Genomic DNA, 17,801 nt, shown 5'->3' with positions numbered 1-17,801 from the left:
CCCCCAAATAAGGGATATAAACCAACGCATCAGATTGCTTGTGGACGAACACAAGCGGGCGAAATGGGAAGAGCACCTAAGAGGTTGTAACCTCTCTACCGGTGTAGGTAAACTTTGGTCCACCGTAAAGTCCCTATCGAATCCGACTAAGCACAAAGACAAAGTTTCCATCGCCTTTGGCGATAAGGTGCTGTCGGATGCGAAAAAATGCGCGAGCGCTTTCTGCCGACAATATATAATGCATCCTACGGTCGACAAAGATAGACGGAGAGCCAATAGACACGCACATAAACACAAACTCAGCGCGTCACCAATTACCATCACCGCTAGAGAGGTTGAGGACGCCATTGGTCGCGCTAAACCATCCAAAGCAGTGGGCCCAGACGGCATAGCCATGCCGATGCTTAAAAACCTAGGGAAAGAGGGTTTCAAATATTTAGCGCATGTCTTCAACCTGTCTCTTTCCACCTTTGTCATACCCGAGAAATGGAAAATGGCCAAGGTGGTCCCGCTACTAAAGCCTGGGAAACCAGCTAACGTAGGTGAGTCATATCGTCCGATATCTCTCCTATCGCCAGTGGCAAAGACGCTTGAAGCCATTTTGCTCCCTTATTTCCAAGCACATTTGCAGCTAGCCTCTCATCAGCATGGCTTCAGAAAACTCCATAGCACTACCTCCGCGCTAAATGTCATTAGCACCCAGATAAATTGCGGTTTGAATCAATATCCCCACCATAGAACAGTACTCGTAGCGTTAGACCTATCAAAAGCTTTTGATACGGTCAACCATGGCTCGTTACTGCAAGACCTGGAAGGGTCCACCCTTCCCCCATGTCTTAAAAGGTGGACCGCAAATTATCTGGGTGGTCGGCAGGCATCGGTGCAATTCAGAAACGAAACATCAAAACAAAGGAGAATTAAACAAGGGGTGCCACAGGGTGGTGTCCTATCCCCGCTTTTGTTTACATATCTAAGCTACCTTCACCACCGGAAGGAGTCACAATCGTTTCCTACGCCGATGACTGCACAATAATGGCCACAGGCCCAGGCCCAAAGATCGATGAGCTATGCAATAAAATAAACGGCTATCTCCCTGATCTCTCCAGTTTTTTCGCCTCGCGAAACCTGGCATTGTCACCGACTAAATCTTCCGCGACCTTATTTACAACATGGACGCCCCAAATGTCGACCATATTGAACATCCACGTCGATGGCACTACGCTACCGACTGTCCTACACCCCAAAATCTTGGGTGTGACGTTTGATCAAGATCTACTTTTTGGTGCGCACGCAACCGCAATTGTTCCAAGAATTCAGAGCCGTAATAAAATCCTCAAATCCCTTGCTGGCAGTACCTGGGGAAAAGATAAAGAAACGCTCTTGACCACATACAAAGCAATTAGCCAGCCGATTACGTGCTACGCGTCACCCATATGGTCGCCAAGCCTAAAAACCACCCACTGGAAGAAACTACAGGCCTGCCAAAATACTGCTCTCAGAATCGCCACGGGCTGTCTTCTTATGTCCCCAGAACACCATCTGCATAATGAGGCGAGAATACTCCCCATCAGGGAGAGAAATGAGATGCTGACCAAACAGTTTCTGTTGAATACCCAGAAACCTGGGCATCCCAACAGACATCTGATTGACGAACCAGCACCGCCTAGGGGCCTAAGGAGTCATCTCCGTAAGTATTTTGAGGAAATACGGCACCTGAGAACCCAGCCGTATGAAGCGGAAAAACACAAGCAGGTCCTTGGTGAACTCCATAGACAGGCGTCGGACCTTTATGTCGGGAATTGCCCGGTGAATCCAGTACTTGAAGAAAAATATCCAGAACTCGCAGAAGAGGAACGCATACTCCCCAGGGAAACGCGTGTCACTCTTGCTCAACTTCGTTCTGGATACTGTAACAGATTAAACTCTTACCTATCAACCCCGACATACAAAATGTATGCCCTGCTTGCAATGTGTCCCCACATGACACCAACCATCTCTTTAATTGTAATGTGGAACCAACGCCTCTAACACCCCTTTCCTTATGGTCCACCCCTGTTGAAACGGCAAGTTTCCTTGGACTCCCGTTAGAGGATATTGATGACAATTTGTGATCGGTCGCGGCTATTAGGTGGGACGAGCATTGCTACAACAACAACAACAACGGGACCTATGTACATGTTTTATGCCGACTCTGAACGGCATCTGCAAGGCAGATGAGTTTTCACTGAGAGCTTTTCATGGCAGAAATACACTCGGAGCGCTTGCCAAACACTGCCGAGGGGCGACCCCGATTTGTCTTCTAATTGAAAACCCTTATTTCTAAAATTTTGATGTTGCTTTGCCCGGGGTGTGAACCCAGGGCATAAGGTGTGGTAGGCGGAGCACGCTACCATCACACCACGGTGGCCGCCTGTATATGTAATACCACGAACAATATTCCTGCCATGATTCCAAGGGCTTTTGATTTCGCCCGGCAGAACGGTTTCATTTTCTTCTACTTAATATGGTAGGTGTCACACCCATTTTACAAAGTTTTTTCCAAAGTTATATTTTGCGTCAAAAAACCAATCCAATCGCCATGTTTCATCCCTTTTTTCGTATTTGGTAAAGAAATATGGCATTTTTTTTTTTTTCATTTTTCGAAATATTCGATATCGAAAAAGTGGGCGTGGTCATAATCGGATTTCGCCCATTTTTAATACCAAGATAAAGTGAGTTCAGATAAGAACGTAAACTAAGTTTAGTAAAAAATTGTTGTCGTTATATCGGCCTACTGATTTGTAAGATCGCGGGTTCGAATCGACAACATAACAATAACAATGATAAAAATAATTATTGTTAGGCCTTGAGCTCGATTCAAACCCCCGATCTTACAAATCAGTAGGCCGATATAACATCAAAAATTGTTAATACATCCCAGAGCACGGGGAAAAAGTGTGTAAAATATGACACTATGGCAGCTTTGCCATCAAACAAGTCCAATTTTCACATTCATTCTGCAACAGATGTCGCAGTGTTGTGAATAACAATTGGCAAGAACCAGAATAGATGTAGGATTAATGAAGACAAACAAAAAACCGCTGTGATGGCTGAATGGTTATAGCAGCGGCGCCTAAACGTTGCCGATGAAGGAATTTAGCAGTTCCCGAAATGGATCTATACAACGAGCTTTGGCAGTTGTCCAAATTTTTTCTTTCTTCCATTCTAATTTAATAATTTTTTCAATTAAGAAAATATTTATCATAACAATAATAATGATAAAAATAATTATTGTTAGGCCTTTAGCTCGATTCGAACCCGCGATCTTAAGTTTAGTAAAGATATATCGATTTTTGCTCAAGTTATCGTCGGTCGACTGTGTATAAAAACTGGGTGTGGCTTCAACCGATTTCGCCCATTATCACAGAGAACAGTTATCGTCATAAAATCTATGCCCCTACCAAATTTCACAAGGATTGGTAAATATTTGTTGGACTTATGGCATTAAAAGCCACGCCCATTTTGAAATTTTCTTTTATTTTTGTATTTTGTTGCACCATATCATTACTGGAGTTGAATGTCGACATAATTTACTTATATACTGTAAAGATTTTACATTTTTTGTTAAAATTTGACTTTTAAAATTTTTATTTTTTAAAAGTGGGCGTGTTCGTCATCCGTCATTATTTAGCATTATTACATATAGTAATAGGAGTAACGTTCGTGCCAAATTTCATCATGATATCTTCAACGACTGCCAAATTACAGCTTGCAAAACTTTTAAATTACCTTCTTTTAAAAGTGGGCGGTGCCACGTCCATTGTCCAAAATTTTACTAATTTTCTATTCTGCGTCATAAGGTCAAACCACCTACCAAGTTTCATCGCTTTATCCGTCTTTGGTAATGAATTATCGCACTTTTTTCGGTTTTTCAAAATTTTCGATATTGAAAAAGTGGGCGTGGTTATCGTCCGATTTCGTTCATTTTAAATAGCGATCTGAGATGAGTGCCCAGGAACTTACATACCAAATTTCTTTAAGATACCTCAAAATTATCGTGTTTACGGACGGACGGACATATCTAAATGAATTTCTTTTTTCGCCCAGATCATTTTGATATATAACATTTTAACATTTTTCCGAATCGTTTCAGGTTCGCGTATCCGTATTAACGGCTCCCAAGCTAACACCGGAGCTATTTGAAACAAAAAAGGAGCTGGGCTTGACTTTGGTTAAGTTCGAAGATGCTCTTATAGAGTTTGATAAGTTTTCTGATAAAAATCACTTTGAACCTTTAGAGGTATATTTAAAAGCCATAAAAAGTCATTATGTAGGCCAAATAAAACGACATGCAGCGTCAATATTAGGCAGTGTTGACTTCCTCGGCAACCCACTTGGATTTGCGAACGATCTTTCGGAGGGCGTTTCAGGTCTAATATTCGAGGGATCTGTAAAAAGTCTGGTGAAGAATGTTACACATGGTATTTCCAATTCAACAGCAAAGCTAACCGAAACACTATCGGACAGCTTAGGGCGTGTTGTGCTCGATGAACATGATAATGAAGCACGTCAACGTATTCTAGAAATACAATCAAATACTTCAGGAAATCATCTGGCAGCAGGTCTCAAGGGTCTTGGCTTTGGTTTGCTTGGTGGTGTAACAAGTATTGTACGACAGACATATACAGGTGCACAAGCGGATGGTTTCCCCGGGCTATTGAGTGGCTTTGGAAAAGGACTTGTCGGTACTGTAACAAAACCCATCATCGGTGTACTGGACTTAGCCTCCGAAACTGCGAGCGCAGTACGTGAGACGAGCAAAACTTCAGGACATATGCTGCCCGATCGCAAACGCTTACCACGCTGTGTAACTGGCGCACCTGGTGGACTTTTGCCCGTATACTCATATCGGCAAGCTAAGGGGCAGCAATATTTGTATATAATAAATCGCAGAAATTTCACAGAGAAACTCATGTCTTATGAACCGAATTTGTGCAATGATAAAGATGCTAAGCTACGACTGCTAGTCACGACTGAGTTCATACGCATATTTTCACGCTGCGAAGAAGATCCAGCCATTATGTTTGAATGCCATTTGAGTGAAGTACTCTCGTGTCATCCGCTTACAACGAATGTAGCGAGTGCGGCAGGAGCTAGTAGTAGCAAACATATGCCGTGTTATTACATTGAAATATCAACCAACCTGCCAAAGATAACGAGGCCGCGCGTTAAATGTCAAAACGAAGAGGTAGCAGAGCGGGCGGCACGTTGTGTAAGTATAAATATTAAACCCCAAATTTAAACAAAAAAAATACACGAGGCCCAAAAAGCTGTTCAAAATGAAATTTTCACGCTAATTTCTAGTTATATAGGCTTTTTATATTCAGCGTGCTTTGCACACAGAGTATATTAACTTTGATTAGATAACGGTTGGTTGTACAGGTATAAAAGAATCGAGATAGATATAGACTTCCATATATCAAAATCATCAGTATCGAAAAAAAATTTGATTGACATGGTCCGTCCGTCCGTTAGCACGATAACTTGAGTAAATATTGAGATATCTTCACCAAATTTGGTACACGAGCTTATCTGGACCCAGAATATTGAAAATGGGCCAAATCGGATGATAACCACGCCCATTTTTTATATATATAACATTTTGGAAAACACAAAAAACCTGATTATTTAGTAAATAATACACCTAGAATGTTGAAATTTGACATGTGGACTGGTATTGAGACTCTTGATAAAAATTTGAAAACATTTTTCAAAATAGGCATGGCACCGCCCACTTGTGATAAAATCAATTTTACAAATATTCATCCCTATTCTGCATTTCGACTTGGATTGGATTTTTTTTCGATTTGGCAATTTTCGTATTCTGTGTTCCAATCTCTTTCGATCCAACTTCGAATCGTTCGATTTTGTGTATTCTGCATTTCGATCGTAGTTCCGTAAAATGTGCGAGCGCTTTCTGACGACAATATATAATGCATTCTACGGTCGACAAAGATAGACGGAGGGCCAATAGACACGCACATAAACACAAATTCAGCGCGTCACCAATCACCATCACCGCTAAAGAGGTTGAGGACGCCATTGGTCGCGCTAAACCATCCAAAGCAGTGGGCCCAGACGGTATAGCCATGCCGATGCTTAAAAGCCTAGGGAAAGAGGGTTTCAAATATTTAGCGCATGTCTTCAACCTGTCTCTTTCCACCTTTGTCATACCCGAGAAATGGAAAATGGCCAAGGTGGTCCCGCTACTAAAGCCTGGGAAGCCAGCTAACATAGGAGAGTCGTATCGTCCGATATCTCTCCTATCGCCAGTAGCAAAGACGCTTGAAGCCATTTTGCTCCCTTATTTCCAAGCAAATTTGCAGGTAGCCTCTCATCAGCATGGCTCCAGAAAACTCCATAGCACTACCACCGCGCTAAATGCCATTAACACCCAGATAAATTGCGGTTTAAATCAATACCCCCACCATAGAACAGTACTCGTAGCGCTAGACCTATCAAAAGCTTTTGATACGGTCAACCATGGCTCGTTACTGCAAGACCTGGAAGGGTCTACCCTTCCCCCATGTCTTAAAAGGTGGACCGCAAATTATCTGGGTGGTCGGCAGGCATCGGTGCAAACAAGGGGTGCCACAGGGTGGTGTCCTATCCCCACTTTTGTTTAATTTCTACATATTGTAACGAATTTACTTGCAATTCTCCTTATTTGCAATCTTCTGCTGAGTTAGAATCACTAAACTGTTGAATAAATAACTCCAATATTTAATAATGCAAAATGGCCTTTATTAAAGTACTTCACAATAACACTTAAACTTTGCAACGAATAGCTTGCTTAGTAACCAAACTGATTGATAGCCCAAATGAAACCATACTATCGAAATAATACTGCTATTGCTCGCTAGATAGCGTCTGAATCGAAACTTGCCCATAGCGCCTCTACCGCTGATGCTTTTATACTCTGTGATTTCTTCGTGGCATCTTCTAGGCGCTTCCAGAATTTTACTTAGTTATAAATTTCTCAGCTACAACTACAGATGTATAATTTCTCATTTGAGTAATACTTGCACAAATTATTGCCCTCTCTTGTGACAACTCAGATAAGATATATGCATGTGTTTGTGCATTGTTTCTCCGCTGCTCGTATACGTACATATGTGTAGACGCAATTATTGATTCGTTTATGTAGTAGATACATAATGATTGATCTATGGATGTGCATGATATCACTGTTTAGCATCGGCTTAGAGTTGGCAGCACCCCTTAGTTTTGCTAATATTCGTAACACTGCCCTCCACCTAAGTCTGATCGTCCCGATCAGACAAATCTCCCGATCTAAACGCCGCTAGCATCTCCAAATGTACCACTCTTCTAATCCGTGGTTTCCCAGTGGTTTGTATGCGGTAGATGGTATCACTGATCTTCTTCACAACTTTGTACGGGCCTTCCCAACTGCACCGAAATTTGGCTGGAACACCTTTCCGCCGGTGAGGGTTGTTTAACAGTACCAATTCTCCCTCCAAGAAACCTTCCGAATTTTTGTTCTCGTTGTACCTGCGTTTCATCTTACTACTCATTATTCTTGATCGTTCCCTCGCACTCTGTTGTTTGGCCAATGAACTTCTTCGCAGAGCTTGCACTTGACAGATTGTGCAATCTGCATCATCATTATCGTCTTGATGTTTCACAACAGTAGTGCGCGCTGGCTTGAAACGACCCTTGCATTCTTTCTGAAAAATTCTTTCAGTCGCTTTAGTGCGTCCATTAGGGTTTGTCAATGCCGGTCTTTTTCTCGCAGGTACTTTTAATTTCGCTTTATTTGGCCCATTCGATCCATAAACCTTTTCTTTTGACTTTCGTGGCCTTTGTCGAGTCTTCTCCACCATTATTCGATTACTAATGAACCCTTTCTTCAACTTGAAGTTAAGTGGTATATCCTGGTTCTCATAACGCATCACCCTTCTCTGCATATCGATCTTTATGTCATGGTCAACCAAGAAGTCTACTCCCAATATGACTTCTTCAACGATCTTCGCCACAACGAATTTGTGTAGAACCGTGACCTTTCCAATCAAGACTTCACATATCACTTCTCCCTGGACTTGGTTATACTCGCCAGTGACCGTACGCAACCTTGCTCCAGGTAACGGTTTTATTCTCCTGTTGACCAAATCAGATCGGATCAAGGAATGAGATGCGCCCGTGTCTATAGTCAGTACACGTTCTTTACCATCCACATTCCCTCTGACGGTAAGACTGCTCAATTTTCTACCAATTTGCAACACAGATATCACAGGGCATTCAATAGCTGGATCTAGCTTTCGATCTTTACCTCTTACTCGCTCTTGCTCATCTCCTCCAGCTTTGCGTTTACGGCCACCCACATTGTTTGAACTATTAGGACCAAGATCGCAATGACGTACAATGTGACCGGACTTCCCGCATTTGAAGCATTTGATAACTTTTTCACTCCGCTTTTGCGATCCTTTCAACGCCTCCAATATTGCGTCTACCCACTCTGGCCTTTCCACTTCCACGCGATGAGCTTTGTACGCTGGCTTACTCAAAAGTGACGCTGTTTCTTGAGTCAGTGCATGGGATACCCTTTCTGCGAATGTAGGTTTTGGGTTTGCATATGTCGCTCGCTTCGTTTCTACGTCCCGTATGCCATTTATAAAACTCTGGATTTTTACCCTCTCGGTGTACTCCACGGGTGCGTCCGCATTTGCCAAATGTGCCAACCTTTCAACACCCGAGGCAAACTCCTGCAAAGTCTCATTCGCTCTTTGGTGACGGTTTTGCAACTCAATTTGGAATATCTGTTTTCTATGCTCGTTTCCATAACGTCTCTCGACAGCGGCCATCAATGCTTCATAGCTGTTCCGTTCGTACTCTGGAATAGTCTGTAAGATTTCGGCAGCTGGTCCTTTCAATGCTACGAAGAGTGCAGCAACTTTATCTTCAGCAGTCCAGTTGATCACTGTTGCGGTCTTCTCAAACTGTAGCTTAAAGACCTGGAAAGGAACAGAGCCGTCAAAAGATGGAGTTTTTACCTTCGTATTGCTTGCTGAAACAACTGGGCGAATTAGTTGCAACTCCTGTATACGACCTCTCAAAGCATCCACCTCTGCCTCGAATTTTTCTTCAAACTGCGTTATTTTCTCGTCCATACGCGCTTCGAGTTGTGCAGAGATCTGCGATGATACCTGTGCTGAAATTTGTGCCGACATTTCGGATATTCGTGCGTCTTGTGCTTCAATTTTAGATGTTATTTCTGACGATATCTCTGAGATACGTGTCTCTTGTGATTCTAGTTGGGATGCCATATATGTCTTTTGCTCTTCCAGTTGGGATGCCATATATGTCTTCTGCTCTTCCAGTTGTGATGCCATATATGTTTTCTGTTCTTCCAGTTGTGTAGAAATTTGTGTTTCTGTGCTTCAATCTTCGATGTTATGCGTGTCTCCTGTGATTCCAATTGAGATGACATATACGTTTTCTGTTCTTCCATCTTGGATGTTAAACGTGTCTCCTGCGATTCCAGCTGAGATGCCACTGTCGATGTTTGAGCAGTTATTGCAGCCAATATCATGTTCAAGTCTGTGCTTGTAACTGTCTGCGATGTTTCGTTTTTCTCTTCAATTTTTGTTGTTGTTTTGTCCCCATCACGATAAAAGACAAACTCGTCCACATCAATTCCTTGCGACTCCATTACATCTCGTAGCCATGCTTGAAGTTCGATCTTATTGCCGGTTGTATTTAATCCACGGTTCTCCAACTCCTTTTTCAGTTGCTGGATCTTCAATTCACTGAACTTTGCCATGTCCAAATTGTATTCCCAATCTTCGGAATTAATTCAACAATTCCTCTTCTGACACCAATTGTAACGAATTTACTTGCAATTCTCCTTATTTGCAATCTTCTGCTGAGTTCGAATCACTAAACTGTTGAATAAATAACTCCAATATTTAATAATGCAAAATGGCCTTTATTAAAGTACTTCACAATAACACTTAAACTTTGCAACGATTAGCTTGCTTAATAAACAAACTGATTGATAGCTCGAATGAAACTCTACTATCGAAATAATTACTGCTATTGCTAGATAGCGTCTGAATCGAAACTTGCCCATAGCGCCTCTACCGCTGATGCTTTTATACTCTGTGATTTCTTCGTGGCATCTTCTAGGCGCTTCCAGAATTTTACTTAGTTATACATTTCTCAGCTACAACTACGGATGTATAATTTCTCATTTGAGTAATACTTGCACAAATTATTGCCCTCTCTTGTGACAACTCAGATAAGATATATGCATGTGTTTGTGCATTGTTTCTCCGCTGCTCGTATACGTACATATGTGTAGACGCAATTATTGATTCGTTTATGTAGTAGATACATAATGATTGATCTATGGATGTGCATGATATCACTGTTTAGCATCGGCTTAGAGTTGGCAGCACCCCTTAGTTTTGCTAATATTCGTAACAATATCTAAGCTACCTTCAGCACCGGAAGGAGTCACAATCGTTTCCTACGCCGATGACTGCACAATAATGGCCACAGGCCCAGGGCCATAGATCGATGAGCTATGCAATAAAATAAACGGCTACCTCCCTGATCTCTCCAGTTTTTTCGCCTCGTGAAACCTGGCATTATCACCGACTAAATCTTCCGCGACCTTATTTACAACATGGACGTCCCAAATGTCGACCATTTTGAACATCCACGTCGATGGCACTACGCTACCGACTGTCCTACACCCCAAAATCTTGGGTGTGACGTTTGATCAGAATCTACATTTTGGTGAGCACGCAGCCGCAATTGTTCCGAGAATTCAGAGCCGTAAAAAAATCCTCAAATCCCTCGCTGGCAGTACCTGGGGAAAAGATAAAGAAACGCTCATGACTACATACAAAGCCATTAGCCAGCCGATTACGTGCTACGCGTCACCCATATGGTCGCCAAGCCTAAAAATTACCCACTGGAAGAAGCTACAGGCCTGCCAAAATACTGCTCTCAGAATTGCCACGGGCTGTCTTCTTATGTCCCCAGAACACCATCTGCATAATGAGTCGAGAATACTCCCCATCAGGGAGAGGAATGATATTCTGACCAAACAGTTCCTGTTGAATACCCAGAAACCTGAGCATCCCAACAGACATCTGATTGATGAACCAGCACCGCCTAGGGGCTTAAGGAGTCATCTCCGTAAGCATTTTGAGGAAATACGGCACCTGAGAACTCAGCCGTATGAAGCAAAAAAACACAAGCAGGTCCTTGGTGAACTCCACAAACAGGCGTCGGACCTTTATGCCGGGAATTGCCCGGTGTATCCAGTACTCGAACAAAAGTATCCAAAACTCGCGGAAGAGGAACGCATACTCCCCAGGGAAACGCGTGTCACTCTTGCTCAACTTCGTTCTGGATATTGTAACAGGTTAAACTCTTACCTATCCAGAATCAACCCCGACATACAAAATGTATGCCCCGCTTGCAATGTGTCCCCACATGACACCAACCATCTCTTTAATTGTAATGTGGAACCAACGCCTCTAACACCCCTTTCCTTATGGTCCACCCCTGTTGAAACAGCAAGTTTCCTTGGACTCCCGTTAGAGGATATTGATGACAATTTGTGATCGGTCGCGGCTGTTAGGTGGGGCGAAGCATTGCTACAACAACAACATAGTAGTTCCGTTTTTCTAAGTTGCAAATTAGTTGGCGGAAAAATATTTTCTTTTTATTTTTTTATTAATTTATAACAGAATTTTAGCAAAAATGTAAGTAAAACTTGTCGAGAAACGTAAAAGGCTTGATGATGATTGTTTTTTATATGTTTCCAGGTCAAAAACAACCTGTCGATGTCGAAGTCCTTGGACGTATTTGCCCCCGCAAAAGTATCTAACACATACTTGAAAGCATCCTTATTAAGTCGAAAGTTTTTAACCTAAATAAGAAAATAAGTCATTAAACTTTACCACTTTTAAGTTAAATTTCTTACAATTCGTTACTCATCTCAAATTGATTACACAAATCTCGCAATATTTGCCTTTCCATCCTTACCTGGCCATTTTCGTATGCGTTGCTTTCCAACTCCACAAATAATGCCGCGGCTATTGATTCCATTATAATAGACAGCTATAATTTTTGTCTGTTCGTTGGGTCCAGTTATATGCTAAAGCAAGCTGCCGGAGTAGAAGAAGTTGAAGCGAAAACGTAAACAATCCATGCGGAAAGAATAAATAAATCTTCATAAAGTATTTTAGGCCACTGCAATGAAATTAGCATTCATAAAATTGAGAAAATGTCAACTATATTCGTGCAGGAATCCGTTTTAACAAAACTTGGTGTCCATGGCAGGGAATTGGACAAAAAAAAACGACAAAAAAACGACAAAAACACCCTTACAATTATGAAAGCACTTCACTCAAAAAAATATAACACTGCGGCAATATATTCTATTGCTTTTCTTTGTACAAAATGGCTTTGATAATAAAATCTAAACGTTTTTCAGTGTTTTTTACAACTTTTCCTCAATTTATTTTGTTCCAGTGTTCACACATTCCGTACAGACAGCTGATTTCGAAAAATCATTTGCTCTTCCTCTTCTCGTTGCGATTCCGTCGTAATGCAGAATACCCAACTTCGACTTAAGCAGAACGGGAACGTAATCGAAATGCAGAATAGGGGTGATTATTAATCATAAATAAAAAATCGTTAAACCTATCGTAACAAAATTCGGCAGAGGTTGCCTTTACTATGAGGAATGCTTTCAAGAAAAATTAACGAAATCGGTTAAGGACCACGCCCACTTTTATATAAAATATTTTTAAAATGGTCGTGGAAGAATAAAATAAGCTATATCTTTGCAAAAAGAGCTTTATATCAATGCTATTTCATTTCCCAAGTGGATTTATAACAGTAAATAGGAAAAACTTAAAATTTAAAATAATGGGCGTGGTACCGCCCTTTTTATGACTAAGCAATTTTCTGTTTCGGGATCCATAACTCGAAGAAAAATTAACGGATCGTATTAAAATTGGGTACACAAATTTTACCTATAGTAGGAAATATTTCTAGAAAAAACGGGCGAGATCGGTTTAAAGGCCATGCCCAATTTTATATAAAAGATTTTTAAAAGGGTCGTGGACGAATAAAATACGCTATATCTTTGCAAAAACGAATGCCCCTATTACCGTTTACAACTCAACTCTGGTTGAGTTGAAATTTCGCAATTTGGTATTACAGATTACAACTCAACCTGTCAAAAAAAATTTCGGTTGAGTTGTCTAGTCTTACAACTTTTTGTGGCATTGCCGTTTACAACCTTGTGTTGGTGTAGTTGTCAAAGACGTCAAAATCTTACAACTGCTTACTAGCAGTTGTCTCATGCAATTTTGCAGTTGTTTTGAAAAAATGTTACGTTTTAGAAGACGGTTCACCGCCTAATTTTTAACAAAGATGCTCAAAGTTGATATCAAAAGACACGTTTCGACCTCCGATTTAAGAATCCGAAAACAAAAATTGTAATTCTTTGCGACAGCATGGCACTGCTAATACGCGTCCAAAAATATCGAGACGCGTATTAATCTCGAGAACAGTAATACGAAGGCGGAAAAGAAACATTTTATCTCTTGTCCGGAGATATTTGTAGTTGAAGTTGGCGATTTTCATGTGGTTGTTGTAATGTTGTTGTCTTTTTTCGGTTTTTGTTTAATATCTTTTGAAGGAGTTAAAATTTTTATTTTCCGCCTTCGGATTATTAATACTGATGCCAAGACGCATCGTTTAATACCTCTCTCGATATTTTTGGACACGTATTAGCAGTGTCATGCTGTCGTAAAGAATTACCACAAAAATTAAAAATTTTATTTCTAATAAAATCTAATTTCATGTGGTTGTTGTATTTTGCCAGATTTTTTGTACACAGCTATGCAGAAAGGTGTTGGACCCAACCAGAGTTATTTTTACGAATCGCGGCCAAAGGCGGTCAACGCAGAACGATGTTCTGTGCAAAAAAAAACTGTGGAACGGGCCTCATATTTCGTACCCTCTCGGGCCATTTTGTGGGTCTTTGTAAATATCTTTCAAAAGAAATAAAATTTTTAATTTCCGCTCTCGAATCCTAAAAACGGAGATGGAAACCCGTCTTTTGATACCACCTTTCATAAGAGTTAGATGGTGCACGGGCTTATAAAACGTTACCAAAAAAAAAAAGCAAAACATTTAAAGCCGGTAGTTAAACCTTTTTTAATCAAACAATAATCAACAATGTTGTACACATTTCTAGAAAAAACAACGTTTAAACGAATTACATTGAATAACTTTTTGACTTTAGTTGGACGACGCTGGCCGCAGTTCGGATGCAGCCAAAATAGGTGAAATAATTATGCGAGTCCCATTGATACTTATCACTACTCCTGGGAATCCTATTTGAGTAAAATACAGTTTTTTCTGTTTGGGTTTTAATCTATTTCGCACAAATATTCTCCTCAATAATATCTAAAACCAGTCCAACACCAAAATCATTTCCACATCATATTTGATAGCTGCCGTCAGCAAGGAATCGGAGTATGGCGCATAATTTGAAAATACGAACGCGTATGCGGAAATGGTCCTTAATTTTGTTTAGTACTGAGTAAAATGCTCCCTTTCAAATCTGCAAAATAACTTCATATGAAACTCATTATTTGTTTGTCACTTAAAAATTGTCTTACTTGGTGCTTGGTGGTTCCAAGGGATTGGAATGATCACGCGAATGTTTTCCGTATTCGCGAAATGTCAATCACCAACATTTTTGTCATTATAAAATAGATTTCATATAATATTAATAAAAAAAAAACACATTTGAAAATGCTTAAATTTCTGCCACAAATTGATCAGCTGTTTATTTATCTGTCAAATCATCACTTTCTGAAGTTGGCAACTCAATTCAATTTCAACTGAAATAAGTTGTAATTCGTAATACCAAACAGGAGTTGAGTTGTCTTAAAGTTGAGTTGTTTTAATTACAACCCAACTAAGTTGAGTTGTAAACGGTAATAGGGGCAGAACTTTATATTAATGGTATTTCATTTCCCAAGTGGATTTATAACAATAAATAGGAAAAACTTGGATTTTTAAAAAATAGGTGTGGCACCGCCCCTTTATGACTAAGCAATTTTCTATGTTTCGGGAGCCATAACTCGAAGAAGAATTAACACATCGTAATGAAATTGTGTACACATATTTTCCTTATAGCAGAAAATATTTCTAGTAAAAATGGACGGGATCGGTTAAAGACCACGGCAACTTAGATATAAAACAAGTTTAAAAGGGTTGTATACTAGAATAATGAGCTGTAACTTAACAAGAAATAGTTTTGAATCAATGATATTTCACTTATCAATTTTTATTGTAAGAGGAAATGGGGAGACATTTTTTTTAAAAGGGCGGTGCCACGTGTTATGTAGAAAGGTAATTTATCTGAAATGAAATGTACAATTGAAGCTCACGCTGAGTATATAATGTTCGGTTACCCCCAAATTTAGACACCTTTACTTGTTTTGGATACAATTGAAATCGAACCGTTAAAATGGCGAGAGCAACAAGAGGTGAGGCCAAAACTTGATAGAGGTCGCTGTCGCTGTTTCGCCCCTAAAGACTTGTGCTTGAAAATGAAAACAACTTAATTAAACAGTTGATATAAAGTTCATATTAAAGAGCTTTAAGAGAAATCGGATAACCTATTGCGAGTGTCGATCGGCAATTTAAACTACTTTTTGCCGATAAATTCTTTTAAATTTCAATTTGCTATTATGCAAATTAATATCTAAATCTTATAAATTAATCTTAAAAAGAGATTTCCAGATCTATTTCACTTTACGATGTATCATGGTTCAAATCCTCATCTGTACAGGACCAACGTACCTGTGTTCAAGTAGTCAAAATCTGCGTGTTGGTGTTAGGCTTTTTAAGAGAAAATATAAAACTTCGAATTTCTTGTGTTGTGGGAAAATAATGCACTAGTTTGGATGCATTTACTAACAAAATAACTTTAGCGACGTGAAAGTACTTATTAATAAAAATTTACCACCATGGCAATAAATAATTGTTTAGTTGTTGTTGTTGTTGTTGTAGCGATAAGGTTGCTGCTCGAAGGCTTTGGGGAGTGTTATCGATGTAATGGTGCTTTGCCGGATACAGAACCGGTACGCTCCGGTAACAGCACCATTAAGCTGCTAGCCCGCACACGTGGCCACATTAAACCTTCAGGCCATTCCCTCCCTCCCCACCCCCAAGTTCCATGAGGAGCTTGGGGTCGCCAGAGCCTCGTCTGTTAGTGAAACAGGATTCGCCGTGGATAGGTGAGGTTGACAATTGGGTTTGGAGAAGCTGTATATTGCGCTGGCAACCTGAAGGGTTGCGCTACACAGCCCCTTGAATCTGATATTTTAGTCGCCTCTTACGACAGGCATACCTACCGCGGGAATATTCTGACCCCTTAACCCGCTGGGGTATTGTTTAGGTGTTCATATCAGTTTGCATTCTTCATCTTTTGACAATCACTACGCTACTTGCAACGAAAAAAATAAAATCACCTGATGAAATGAGCCAAACATACACTTCACTCATGCGATGTATATAACATGCATACATAACATATATTCCATATAAAGAGTATCCCTGTTGTTGTAGCCATAAAGACACTCCCCGATGGTTTTGAGGATCGTTATCGATGTTGATGGTCCATAGCCGGATATAGATGCGGCTTTTGTTGTTGTAGCAATAAGTACACTCCCCGAAGGCCTTGGGAGTGTTATTGATGTTGATGGTCCTTTGCCGGATGCAGATCCGGTACGTTCCGGTGCCAAGCCCGACCATCTCTGGAACGCTTTGTTATGGCCACATGTGACCTTATGGCCATCCCGGCCTCCCACCCTCTACATCCATGAGGAGTTCGGGGTCGCCAGAGCCTCGGCTGTTAATAGCTGTGTTTTTTTTTTACATCTATAGATGTTTACGCTTAAACTTTATATAGACTGGTAAGCGTCAAACTTTAAATACACCTCTGAAATTGCTGCGCATAAAATTTGTGCTACTAAATTTCAATACGCATTATACTCAGATGTAACTGAAATATGTGTCTATGTTTCACCTCACACTAATTCTATGTATCACCTCTTAAAATGGTGCGTGTCCTATTCATCGCAACTGATTCAGGGCCACCAGAGGTTTGTGTCTCCGATTTTAGGTACACCCTGCTCTGTAGCTAGATATTTAACTACTGTCGATAGATGGGTCTCCTAAGCATTATCTAAGCATTTACGCGCAAACGTAAACGTATACGCTTGTAAAAAAAGGCTAATGAAACAGGATTCGCCACGGGTAGGTGCGGTTGACAATTGGGTTGGAGAAGCTGTACACTGTACAGTACCGAATAAAACGGTTAGAAACAATTATTAGAATAAGAAAAAATTCGATTCACGCCCAAATTTTTATTTCTTTCGTTTTTGTAATACGTTAATTTAAAATAAAGTTACGATAGGCTTGGTTTCAACTACGAAAGCACATAACAAAGAAATCAATTTTTTCTTATGGATAGGTTAGGATGAACTGGGCCGGTCATAGTGTCCAGTTAGTATGCCCATCGTGAGCCTTAAGTCTTCTCTCTTTATAGATATGAGCCACTTTGTGCGTCTTAATATCGTAGGCTTTGCACATGATCTTGGAAATTTTGCAGATCAAAGATTATTCTAAGCCACACAATCGTTTCACTTGCCATCTGCAGCATAGCAGGGAATATTCCATCTGGACCTGACGAT

General features: G+C 40.5%; 1 protein-coding gene across 4 annotated transcripts in view; it reads left to right on the top strand.

Annotated features, from left to right (window-relative positions):
• Window positions 1-17,801, top strand: part of Vps13D (vacuolar protein sorting 13D) — a 99,593-nt gene that overhangs the window by 80,729 nt on the left and 1,063 nt on the right. For 2 of the 4 annotated variants that reach the window (XM_067787123.1, XM_067787124.1), the window contains exon 18: window positions 4,133-5,251. The exons of 1 other annotated variant lie outside the window; for it this stretch is intronic. In XM_067787123.1, coding sequence (XP_067643224.1) covers window positions 4,133-5,251 — 1,119 coding nt within the window. Of the gene's footprint in view, window positions 1-4,132; window positions 5,252-12,549; window positions 13,176-17,801 lie in introns of those variants that run through there. One more of the 4 variants, XM_067787122.1, reaches the window with a different exon arrangement.

Source organism: Eurosta solidaginis, chromosome 5 (genome assembly GCF_040869045.1).
Source record: "Eurosta solidaginis isolate ZX-2024a chromosome 5, ASM4086904v1, whole genome shotgun sequence".
Taxonomy (NCBI): Eukaryota; Metazoa; Arthropoda; class Insecta; order Diptera; family Tephritidae; genus Eurosta; species Eurosta solidaginis.
Note: the sequence above shows the minus strand (reverse complement) of the source record. Positions and strands in the feature narration are given on the sequence as shown.